The sequence below is a fragment of the Carcharhinus amblyrhynchos genome, chromosome 11 (genome assembly GCF_965287045.1).
Source record: "Carcharhinus amblyrhynchos chromosome 11, sCarAmb.v2.hapA, whole genome shotgun sequence".
In the NCBI taxonomy this organism is placed as follows: domain Eukaryota; kingdom Metazoa; phylum Chordata; class Chondrichthyes; order Carcharhiniformes; family Carcharhinidae; genus Carcharhinus; species Carcharhinus amblyrhynchos.
The window spans coordinates 16,274,316-16,287,451 of NC_137334.1; the positions used below are offsets into that span (position 1 = coordinate 16,274,316).

General features: G+C 40.3%; 1 protein-coding gene across 5 annotated transcripts in view; it reads left to right on the forward strand.

The window, feature by feature from the left end:
• LOC145349934 (STE20-related kinase adapter protein alpha-like) overlaps nucleotides 1-12,141 on the forward strand; it is a 39,416-nt gene extending 27,275 nt beyond the window's left edge. For all 5 annotated transcript variants that reach the window (XM_080198622.1, XM_080198618.1, XM_080198619.1 and 2 more), the window contains exons 10-13: nucleotides 3,423-3,527; nucleotides 3,624-3,862; nucleotides 5,031-5,073; nucleotides 5,535-12,141. In XM_080198622.1, the coding sequence (XP_080054748.1) occupies nucleotides 3,423-3,527; nucleotides 3,624-3,862; nucleotides 5,031-5,073; nucleotides 5,535-5,684 (537 nt within the window). In that variant the 3' untranslated portion in view covers nucleotides 5,685-12,141. The remainder of the gene's footprint in view (nucleotides 1-3,422; nucleotides 3,528-3,623; nucleotides 3,863-5,030; nucleotides 5,074-5,534) is intronic.
• Nucleotides 12,142-13,136: the final 995 nt, after the last annotated feature.

Below are 13,136 nucleotides of genomic sequence, written 5' to 3' on the forward strand. Positions count from 1 at the left end.
TCCTACTCTATTTTTCCTTTTTAATCAATCCCTTGGTCCTCCTTTGCTGAATTTTAAACCGCTGCCAATCCTCAGGCCTATTGCTTTTTCTTGACAATTTGTATGCTTCTTCCTTGAATCTGATACTATCTCTCATTTCCCTTGTAAACCATGGTTAGGCCACAATTCCCTTATCAAGCTTGGACCAATCAGGAATAAACAACTTCTGGAATTTACCTATTCATTCTTTAAGTGCCTGCCACTGCCTGTCCACTCTCTTTCCTTTCAGTAATGTTTCCCAGTCCATCATAGCCAGTTCATGCCTCATACCACTATAGTTACCTATATTGAGATTCAGGACCCTGGTCTCAGACTCAACTACATCACTATCCACATTGACAGAGAATTCTGCCATATTATGGTTACTTGTCCCCAAAGGTTTTCTCACAACTAGATTGCCAACTAATTGTTTCTCATTGCACAACACCCTGGCCAAGATGGCCTGTTCCCTTGTTGGTTCCTTAACATATCGTTCCAAAAGAAATCCCATGTGCACTCCAGAAATTCCATCTCTATTGTATTGTAACTAATTTGACTCTCCCAATCTATATGCAGATTAAAATTGCCCACAATCATAGATGTTCCTTTAACACATGCATCTCTGAATTCCTGTCTAATGCTTTTCCTAGTATTATCACCACAGTTTGGTCTGTATATCAACCCCTCCCCCCTCATCAATGCCTTTTGTCCCTTGTTATTTCTTAACTTGATCCATACTGATTCCACATCATCTATGCTAATACCTTTTCTCGATATCGTATTAATATCATCTTTGATCAACAATGCAACTCCATCACCTTTTCCTTTCCATCTGTCCTTCCTCAATGCAGAATAGCCCTCAGTGTTTAGTTCCCATCCTTGGTTACCTTGGAACCACGGCTTTATAATACCAACTATGTCATACCCCTTTACATCTATCTGTGCAACTAATTCATCCTCTTTGTTTTGAATGCTCTGAACATTTAGGTACAAAATCTTAACATTTCTTTCCTCCTTTCCTACTGTTTTTTACTTGGTCCCTATCTGACTCTGGCCCTAGATTTCTGTATCACTTATTCTCCTTACTGTCTTTTTCTTAATTTCTCCTGCTCTGAATCCTTGTGAAGGTTCCCAGCCCCCTGCCATATTAGAAATGCTACAGTACAGAAGGAAGCCACTGGGCCCATCGAGCCTGTACAGACAGCAATCCCACCTAGGCCCTATCCCTGTAACCTAACAGTAGCACAGTGGTTAGCACTGCTGCCTGACAGCACCAGGGACCCTGGTTCAATCCCAGCTCGATCAGTTGAGTCTACACATTCTCCCTGTGTCTGTATGGGTTTCCTCCAGGTGCTCTCGTTTCCTCCCAGAGTCCAAAGATGTGGGGGTAAGGTGGATTGGCCATTTAAATTGCCCCTTAGTGTCAGGGGAACTAGCTAGTGTAAATGCATGAGGTTATGGGGCTAGGGCCCGGATAGGATTGTGGTTGGTGCAGACTTGATGGGCCGAATGGCCTCCTTCTGCACTGTAGGATTCTATGAATCCCTGGATTAGTTTAAATCCTTCCCAGTGTGTGAATCTCCACACATGTGATGAAGGAATAGCGCTCTGAAAGCTTGTGATTCCAAATAAACTTGTTGGACTTTAACTTGGTGTTGTGAGACTTTTTATTGTGCCCACCCAGTCCAATGCTGTCATCTCCACATCGTCCCTATATTCTGCTTTTAGGACCTTGTCCCTTTTTTTAACCTATGTCATTTGTACCAACATGTACTATGACCACTGGCTGTTCACCCTACCCCTTCAGAATGTCCTGCAGCTGCTCCAATACAAACTTGACCCTGGCACCAGGTAGGCAACATACATCCTGGAGACTCATGTGGCCACAGAAGTGCCTATCTATTCCCCTTACAATTGAATCCCCCACAACTATTGCATTCCCACAGTATTTACCCCACCCCTCTGCAGCAGAACCAACCATGGTGCAATGGACTTGGCTGTCGCTGTTTTCCTCTGAAAGTCGTGATGTGGGTATGCTGGCGTTGGACTGGCGTAAACACAGTAAAAAGCCTGACAACACCAGGTTTTAGTCCAACCGATTTATTTGATAATAGACTCACAAGCTTTCGGGGTTAGCCCCTTCGTCAGGTGAATGAAGAGTTCTGGCCTCAGACAGAGCATATAAAGCACAGACAGTTTAGAGATTACTGATTAGAATGCGAATCCTTACACCTAACCTGCTGTTCAAGACCTGAAGTGGCTGACATTGTCAGCCTAAAACATTGTCAGACTAAAACCTGGTGTTGTCAGGCTTTTTACTGTGTTTACTTCCTCTGAAAGGCCACTGACCTGCAGAGTTTGACATGGGCTGAGTTTGTCCAGCATTTTCTGTTTTAATTTGTAGTGGGATAGCTTAGAGATTTTTCTCATTCAGCTTTCAAAGAAAAGATGAGTCATGTTATTCAGATTACTTACCAACAAAGTATCTGATTCAGCATTAGGGTGGAGGACACTTTTTCAGAGCATTAAGTGGGCAGGAGGATGGCAGAGTTTCCATTCCATAGATTCATAAATGTTTATTGCACAGACCGAAGTATTCAGTCCATTGTGTCCATGCAGTCAAAATAGATCTGACTACCCTAATTCCATTTTTGAAAAAACGCTTTTTTTATTTTCATAACCCTGGAGGTTATGACAGAATAAGTGAACATGCAAATATTTCTGAAATGTTGCAAGAGTTTCTGACTTGACCTCCCTTTCAGGCAGTGAGTTCCAGATTCCCATACCCTCGGTGAAATAGTTTCTCCTCAACTTGTCTCTTGGCCTTCTGCCTCTTATTTAAATCTATGCTTCCTGGTTATTGACCTCTAACTGACTCAGCCAGATTTTTGAGCAACTGTACTATAGCATAATGGGTTAATAATAAATGGTAATGAGATAGTGATGTGTTTCATGATGTAAAAATTACATCAGTAGCCATGTGCTGGAGACCCTATAGAGCAGATGGAAGAATCTGTACATAAGAGAATAAAAGTTGCTTAGCTAGTAACTCTTATAGTTTAAATAAAGCAGTTTTGAAGTTACCCAGCTGAGTTGGGCCAGAATTATTTGTGAGTAGAAGGAAATCTTCCCAGTATACGTGAGACTCTGAGTCAAACCTCGGAACATGTACTGAGCCATGCTTTAAATGTTGTGAAGTCTTAATGGATATGGTAAAATCCTGCCTCTTGCCTACTAATCTGTAAAGAGAAGGAGTGCATCTTTTTGCTGTATTTTGGTATGTGCTCAACTGTTTTTCAGTGTTCACACGCTACATGATTTGGAGTATAGAAATCCTACCCTATTACCTCCCCATGAGTGTCAAATACTGCCTTGTCTTCACTGTGCATTCTCTTCCACATTAGGACTTGCATGGATATGATGCAAAGTCTGACATCTACAGCCTTGGGATCACAGCATGCGAGTTAGCCAGAGGCCAAGTTCCTTTTCAGGATATGCGGCCTACGCAGGTGACGTTCTTCTTAATCTTTAACGTTGATCATTCTGTCATAATGAGGACTGAGAAAGAAAGGATAGTCCATTTACTGCTGTAATATTTCCCTCAGATGCTGCTTCAGAAGCTGAAAGGCTCATTGTGTCTGGGAGACCTCAGTTTGCCTCCAAAGGAACTAGTGACGAAGAATTACCGGTCTGGAGTGGATTCTGGAATTGGAGAAAGTGTTGACCCCTGCAGTATGATAAGGACAAACACAAAGGAACGACCCCAGAGTTCAATGAAGAAAACTTTCTCTTCTACTTTTCATAGCTTTGTGGAGCTGTGTTTGCAGAGAGAACCTAGCAATCGGTATGTAAATTATATAATTCTTTAAGTGCCTTTCTCTTTTGCAGAGACATTTCTAGTCTCTTAGTTATTGCACCAGGAGTTATGATTGAAGATTTCAAACGCGTTGCACAACTGTAGTAGATTTAAATGCACCCAAGTAGTTCAAAGAAAATTACATTCATGTTGTCCTACTGCTCTCCTGTATCGCTCTCACCAAATATCTTTAATCGGTATCACTGGTCCCTTGCAGTCAGGTAGAATTAATTAAATCATTGGTTAATGAGTTTTGGCAGAAACTGATGGGCACTGAACAACCATCTGCACTATATATAAAAAAAAATCTACCTTTCTATTACCCCATAGTTTTTCTCCCCAAGATCGGCCCTGATCGTATTGAATAGGAGGACAGGCATGATAGGCTATACGATCATCTTCTGCTCCTGTTTCTTATGTTCATCAGTTAGTGTATTTAGCTTTCTCAGTAACATCCACAATTTGAAGGAAATGCAACATTTTACTTAGTTGTTTACAGATTGGGAATTTCATCATCATAAGAATCAAACCAAAACTCTCCAGCCTTGCATATCCTGCTACCACTAGCATTAAGAACGGTGAATTGGGCACTCAGCTAAATATCTGCTCATAACAGCAGGACCAGAGATTCTCTGTGGTGGGCAAAGTCAGAGAATCTGGCCCCAGGTTTCCAAGTTTTCCTCTTGGTTAACTGACACCAACCTTGTATAGAGCTTTTACTAAAACGTCCCAAGGTGCTTCATATATGTGTTAACATGCAGAATTTCGTATGAGCTATATAAGGCAACATTAAGACAAGTGACTGAAATGCTTGGCCAATGAGGTATTTTTTTAAGGAACTGAAAGAAAGTGATAGTGTGTAGTACTGACAAAATACAGTCAATTCTTGATCATTCAGAACTTGTGTCCAAAAGGAATGGAATTATTCAGTAAATTGAATTAAGCAATTTCATTAAAATGGCACAGCAGATGACTTGAAACAAAACTGAAATTCAGACTGAATGGAAATTTGATTTTGTGGCTTTCAATAGGGTTAGATTGTTTTCAGAAAAATGAATGTTATCATGTAGTTAAATGTGTAGGTTTCTTTTTGTAATTATTGATATGCCTATCTTCATTTGGATTAAATAAATTATAAATATCTCTTCTGTTCTAGACCGTCAGCTAGCATGTTGTTGGCTCACCCTTTCCTCAAACAGGTGAGTATTTACTCTGGTGCCTGGAAAATGTTGAAAATGGACAATAGGAGCCTTGAAACCTGAGAGAGAGAAATGTGAATGCATACTACAAGATAGAGATCACTTTGTTAGATTCCCAGCATGTACAACTTGTTTTAATCTGTGGCTAAATAAATGTCTGGCTAGATGTTTGCATTAATTTAATTCCTATTTCTAATGAGGAATGTATGCTGTGATTAAAACCCAATGTATCAGGAAAGGGCAAGGTAGGTATAGCTTGTGCGAATGTCAGTAAATCATACTGGATTCTCACACTATAATAACAGAAGCAGTCATAAAATTCAATGTTGACTATCACATGCATTTTTTTTGTTCAGTGCCTTTTTAATAGGTTTAAATCTAGAAGACTTTATCTCGCACCATTGCACATATCTTGCTGTGACTGACTTTGTTTTTTTTTCTCTCGCTCTCTTCTTCTGCAGGTGAAAAAACAGACCAGAAAAACTCTAATTAATCTGCTTCAACCAGCAATGCCACTTTCTGGTTCTCAGGCCAAAGCAGGGACCTCACAAACACAGATAGGTGGTTCCATAAGTCCCTTACATGAACTAGATGGTGATTGGGAATTTTAACTTTCCTTTTGTTTTCCCTTCAACTTTTCCCTTTATATAAAAAAAGCAAACAAAATGAGTTTGAATAGAGACAACTTAGGTTGTTTGCCCATTAAGGTGACAGAAGGTATGGAAAGTGATCTACTGTCACACAGGGCATTTGTCATTGTTGCCTTGTACCTGGGACTGTTGCCCTGTATTACAAACTCCACCTCTGCTGTAAATAGATCAGACATTTACACAGTTTAATCCAAATTGGTCCTGCAATTAGATTGGACTTCTTATTTCAGGTGGTGCATTTTGTACTTCAGTATTAAATTATTGCCTTGAAACTGGCTGACAAGCACATAAAATATATTTTTGAGTATATATTTGTATTTTCTTTACAGTTGTAACATTTCAGATTGGGTATGTTGTAGCATTCTAATGGTGTGTTAGTGAGCTCTGTGACCTAAAAAATTAAACCCAGTTTTGGACCTACAATTTCCACCCTGTTGTACTCAGGGCTTGCTATTGGGTTGAAGTGGGGACCAAGTACAGAGGGAAGAAAAAGCACTGAGCAGGGATCTACTGGTCCAAAAGGAAATGGAGAGAGGAGTGGAACTGACAGGCAAGTTACCAAGTGACATTCTCATCAACTTGTCGTGGTTAGGGGAGTGTTCACCGTCCTGATTGGGAGATACCAAATTAAGGAATGTCTGCCATTTTATTGAAAGAAAACTCAATTTATCTCTCTTCCTATCAAAGTAGTGGATTTTATATCCTCTAAACTCCCACCAGAGTTTACAAAGTATTGTAGCAATGCGTTTCTGCTGGTGAAAGTGGTTCTAAAGATTAAGTGTGTGCACACGTTGTACGTTCTTGCAATGTTTGATGAAAGTGAACCACAGTGCCTTCAGACTGTTCTTGATGTGAGAGACATAATATTATAAAACTTGGCTTTATAGGATGTGTTGTGAGAGTTTCAACTTAACCCAGACTTTGGTTGTTCAGTGTAGAACCAGGTTAATGATGCAAACTTTTTTTCATAGAATGCATTTTGTTTAAATTTCTTATTTTGTTAATGCTTCAAACCTAGCTGGTTATTAGTGATAACTAGATGTTTTGGTTGGGGGTGGGAAGAGATTTATTTGTAGGACATAGAGAAAATATTGATGTGAAACATGATAGGAGGCAAAATAAGAAGAGGGGAGAAAGTTACAAACAGCCATAAGTCAGACTTGAGTGGACAGAACTGGTGATTGATTTCAGTGTGGAAATGTGTGAAGCCATTCATTTTGGATTTGAGAAAGACAAATCCAAGTATACCCTTGGGGAGAGGTGAGGAGATATGGAGGAGAGAGGATTTTGTGGAGTTCTCACAAGTTTATAGGCACAAAAATAATTCAAAACCACTAATGGAATGTTGACCTTTATCTCAAGAGGACTGGAATTCAGAACCTGGAGTCCTCATCTGCTTTACTTTGCAGTTTCGGCATGCACCATATTTCAGGAAGATTAGATATGGCCTGGAGGGGGCTCAGTGCAGGTTTACCAGGATTGAAATGGGCCAATTGAAGTTGGGTTGCATAAACTTGATTTGATCTTCATTGAGTTTAAGGGATTGAGGTTTGAATTAATGGGTGTTTAAACTGATCGTGAGTTGATCGGGTGGACTTTGCATGTTGCCTGAATATATATCTGTGTCGTAACTCCAGTAAGATGGTGTTTAGGTGGAGCAAGAATGTTGGTGTTTTTATATTTAAGCAAATAATTTGCAGTACAAATGGTAAACACAGTTCCTGATAATTTATATACAACTGTGCCACCTACAAACAGTCTGATAATTTCCTTTACAGTTATGCAGTTAGGTTGATTTTTGATATCGTACTTGCATACAATTTTTTTTCCAGGGTCTTCCAAGCATATATCCTTTTTAAGTTCTTAATTTTTTGAAAATTGTCGGAATGTATACTTTTTGTCTTATTTTGAGGTTAATACTGACACTTTTAAACAAAGGTTACAAAAAAGCTTTGTTAGTTTAAATGTAATTAATCCTTTTCTTCATTTTCCAGTAAAGTGTTTACCACCACAGGTAGACTCCTGTCCTTCAAAGGTGTGAACAATATGATTTGGTCACATTTCTGTTCAGTACTTCTGTCATGGTCCCAGTTCCCCATATTGGGATAGTCCCTACACAACTGCAAACAAATGTTTAAGAATGTTGGGTATTTTGAAGGCACTATGCAGAACGTGACTGAAAATGATTTGACCTCTAGAGCTAGATGAAATTAAAAGCTTGACAAACTGTTCACTGAAATACTGTATATGCCAAACTGGAGAGAGACAGAGTGGACTTTTCCTCTCCTGCCTGCCACGGGAATCATAGGGGTGAGACACGGACCATGCAAAGGTCGGTTGACAATCGGGTGGGATTTTCCAACCTTGGGGTGAGCGTGACCAGAAAATCCCACTCAGTGTTGGTTTAAATTATCACAGAATTTTTAACTAAAGGTCATTATCTTATGCCTCACTTCAACAGTTGCATTCATCTTTTTTTTTCTCCTTGTGCTGCCCCAGGTTTTTTCAGGTTATTTTTCTGTATTTCATTTATGCCACAAAATCATTGAATAGAAGCTGTCCAGGTCTCTGCCGTTGACTCAAAGCAGGACAGCAAGTGATGCAATGGAGAATGAGCTTAATCCTTTCCTCTCTCCAACCGCCATTATTTCTGGTTCATCTCTTCTAAGATTTTTTCAGTGATATTTTTAAAACTGAAATTTAGCATCTTTTGAAAGTTGTGCCTCTCTGCATACGTGCTAGGATTTTAGCAAGGAGAAATCTGCCATTGAAGCTGATTTTTCTTTCATAAGGACCCCCAAAAAATATTTTGAAAGTCCCTTGGTATATGGGGTATATTACATGGCATCAAATGGATTTAAATCATGAATGACTGCAGTTGGACTTTTTTTTCCCCTATGGGGAATTGGTGGAAGGATTCTTGAACTGATTATCAGCTTGTTGAACGTCATCATGACGCTTCTCCGTTGCCAACAAGTCCTGGCATTGGACTTGAATCTGGAGCTTCTGGTCCGCTGCTGTGCCACAAGACCTCACTGGACATGATGTGTTCGCTCAGTAACTAGGCACTTACCCAGAACATGAGGTATGTTTGGGATGGTTATAGGGGTATGGAAGTATAGGTTGTTAAATGTTGTAGAGCTCATGGTCTTTCATCAAGTTTTAAGATTTTCTACGGGATTCCAGTAAACCTTTTGGATGGGCCAATAGAGGAAAATTCTGGGTACTGTTAGCTGCTCCCTTTATTGCACAGCTCCAGAAGACTCTATCTGCAAGTAAGCCGTGAATGTTTTCATTTTCATCTATTAAAATGGGTGCCTAAATCTTCTATTCTTCCATTGAACAATCTATTTCATGTCCTAATCAAAAATGTCCACCGAATAACTCTCAAATTATTTTCTTCTTTAAAACCAACCTGCTAAACTGCCCTAATTTTTAGCCATATTATATGTGTGTTATGCCATTCCATGTGAGTTAAAGAACAAAGAAGAACACAGCACAGGAAACAGGCCCTTCGGCCCAATGAGCCCGCGCTGCCATTTTAACATTGTAAGTGCCCTCTTCTACCTATGACCTTTGTCTACGCCTATTGGACTCCACAATAAAGGAATCATAACCAGATTGAGGGATGACTAATTTAGGGACAATTTGTTAACACCAATGAGCCTAAGCACGTTTTTGGGGTGTGGGAGGAAACCGGAGCACCTGGAGAAAACCCACGCAAGCATGGGGAGGATGTGCAAACTCCCACAGACACTGGCCCAAATTCATGTATCTGCACAGCAAACAGTGATAGTCACTGAGCTGTCATGTTGCCTGTCAGATGGTCCAGTTTAAGCACACACTAACGACGTGAAGCACTAGGCAACTCTCGAAGCAACATCCAAGAGCAGCCCTCGCACGACCCACCACGTGTATGCCCCTTTGTTGGACAACAAGGCAGACCGAATCACCTGTGGATTAAAAGAAAAGACATCAATAAACATGCACAACCTATACAGACATTCACAGAATCCCCAGAAGCTCAGAAGTAAGACAAGTGAGCCATAAAATATGTAGGAAGGTCCATAGGAATCAGTTGAGTCCCAGGAATGTCCCAAGGCTCTTGATCCTTATTTAGAACAGTCTCCTGTATCCCTCCATGTCTAGTCCGCTCATGTGCCTATCTAAGTAAACCCTGAACAACTCTAGCATGCCTGCCTCCACCACCCTACTTGGCAGTGCATTCCAGGCCCCCACAACCCTCTCTGAAAAATCTCCCTCTAACATCCGAATTATACCTCACCCCCCTCACCCTAAGCCTGTGGCCCCTCCTAATTTTTGTATTCAACCTAGGAAAAAGCTTGCCACTGTTCACTCTGTCTATACCCTTCATAATCTTATACACCTCTATTAGATCTCCCCTCATTCTCCACCTTTTAAGGAGAACAGCCCCAACTTGCCCAATCTCTCCTCATAGCTCAGTCCTTCCATACCAGGCAGCATCCTGGTAAACCTCCTCTGCACTCTCTCCAGGGTCTCCACGTCCTTCCAGTAGTAAGGTGACCTGAACTGGATGCAGTACTCCAAATGCGGTCTAACCAACGTTCTATACACCTGCAACATTAGACGCCAGCTTTTATACCCTATACCCCTTCCTATAAAGGCAAGCATACCATAAGCCACCTTCACCTGTACTGCCACCTTCAAGGACTTGTGTACTTGCATCCCTAGGTCCCTCTGCGTTTCTGATTTATAGTTGGGGGTTGTCTGAAAGCAGATGCTTTGTATGGAACTTTCCCTTCTCGTGAAACACCCAAATGATGTAGTAAATTGCATCAATAGAAATGGCTAAATCAACCAGTTATGACTGAAAGCTATCAAGTCATAATGCTGTCACAAAATGTTCCTTCTAGTGGTATAATCAAAGGTGTATCAGACCACTTCATAAAATTGAGGTTTTGTCAGAAAACTTGAACTGAGAAAGGCTATTCAGCCCATCATTCCAGCTCCTTCCACAGTAAAAGACGGACCACGTCTTTGATTTGTTTAATATAGGAGCAAGGAATATAAATGTTTTAGATGGTGTCCATCAATGACAAAAAAAATTTGCATTTATCTAGCACCTTTTGAGGTATTCCAAAATGCTTAACAGACTTGTTTTTGAAGTTTGGTCATTATAGTAATGTATACTATCATCTTCACATCCCTTTCCAGAACATAAGAAAGCAACCTAACATTTTGAATATTCTTAAATATTATTGAAACAATAAAGGCATTTTAATAACTTGATAGAGCGACACTGTTTATCTAAGCATTTGTAATATGATGAGGTTGCAAAAGCTTTCAAAACAGGCTCCCAGTAAGTAAATTGTAAAACTTGTGAAACGTGAGGGACTGGATAAATAAGGTATCACGGGTCTTGTGTACAGAATAAATTCTGCATTTTACCACTGAATATGATTTCCTATTGTGCATAAATGTGATATAAGAACAAATATTTCTTCTGTTACACATCTGAACTATTCTAAGCACACAAAACATTTAAATGTTTTATTATTTTGTGAGCAATCTGATTTCCAAATTGGAAATTTTGCATATTAATATAAATCAGTATGTTAAGTCTTGTGCACACTGCAAAGGTGAAGATAAAGGGAAAGATCCTGGACATGTGCCTGAAGGTATTTATAGTTGATACTGATGCTGAATAATGATGGTCTGTTGACTGAAATGATTAGCATTTCTCGATGTGGCATACTTCAAATGGTTAGCTTCATGCCCTCTGGACCCCTTCTGTTGGGGATATTTTAAGTGCGTGTTTTCGTATTTCAAAATTGTTAAGTTTAAAAGTAAATTTCAGTCTTGCTGTTTTATTCTGCCTAAGAAAGTCTCCTGAAATGTTGCTGCGATTGAGCAGGAATACTTGTTGGAAGATGTGTTTAATAAGGTAACATGTTCCATGGTCAACACTGGTAATATTGAAGTGTTGTACCTTTCTATGAATCACTTTTTTTTTGCATCATACAAATGTAATACTGGAAACATAATGTGTAATTTATTACTTTCATAAAATGAATAAAATAACCTGTGGCATGTGTTGCCAAACTTGTGTAGTTGTAAGTGAATGAGGACCACTGGAAACAAGATGAGACCCTATGTGATGCTGTTGCAAATACTTTCTTTTAAAGTCAGGATCATAAGCATCAGATTTTCATCACTTTTGTTTGCAGGAGTGGGGGATAAAAGAGGCTCTTGTAATATTTTCTCTTAACTCAAAGAACACTACAGCACAGGGCCAGACCCTTTGACACTCCAAGTCTGCACTGATCATGATGCCTGCCTAAATTAAAACCATATGCACTTACGGAGTTTGTATCCTTCCATTCCCATCCTATTCATATATTTGTCTAGTTGCCCCTTAAATGCCTCTATCGCATCTGCTCTCTCCATTCCCCGGGCAGCATGTTCCAGGTGTTCACCACCTTTTCTGTAAATAACAAAAAGGACACACATCTCCTCTAAACTCTAAACTTTTACCCACGCACATTAAATCTATGTCCCCTAGTACTTGACTTTTCTACCCTAGGAAAGAGCATCTGACTATCCACTCTGTCTATGCCATTCATAATTTTGTAAACTTATTGGATCACCTCTGAATCTCTGCCATTCCAGAGATGACAAACCGAGTTTATCCAACCTCTCTCATTAGTTAGTGCTCTCCAGACCAAACATCCTGGTAAACCTGTACCCTCTCCAAAGCATCCACATCCTTCTGGTAGAATGGCAACTAGAATTGTACACAATATTCTAAATGAGGCCTAACCAAGGTTCTGCACAGCTGCAACATGACCTGCCAATTTTTATACTCCAATGCTCCGGCTGCTGGAGGCAAGCTGGAGTACTGTGTGCAGTTTTGGTCGCCGCACTTACGCAAAGATATTTTGGCCTTGGAGGGAGTGCAGAGGAGGTTTACTAGGCTGATACCAGAGTTGAGGGGGTTGAGCTATGAGGAGAGGCTGAATAAACTAGGCTTGTACTCGTTAGAGTTTAGAAGAATGAGGGGAGATCTCATTGAGACATATAAGATGATGAATGGGATGGATAGGATAGAGGTGGAGAGACTCTTCCTGCTCAGAAAGGACAGTAGGACTAGGAGGCACAGCCTCAAGATAAAGGGGAGGCAGTTTAGAACGGAGTTGAGGAGGAACTTCTTCACTCAAAGGGTGGTGAATCTCTGGGATTCTCTGCCCGTTGAAGTGGTGGAGGCTGCCTCGCTAAATATTTTTAAGACGCGGATTGATGGGTTTTTGATAAGCGAGGGGATTAAGGGTTATGGGGAGAGGGTGGGAATGTGGAACTGAGCCACGACAGATCAGCCATGATCTTATTGAATGGCGGGGCAGGCTCGAAGGGCTAGATGGCCTACTCCTGCTC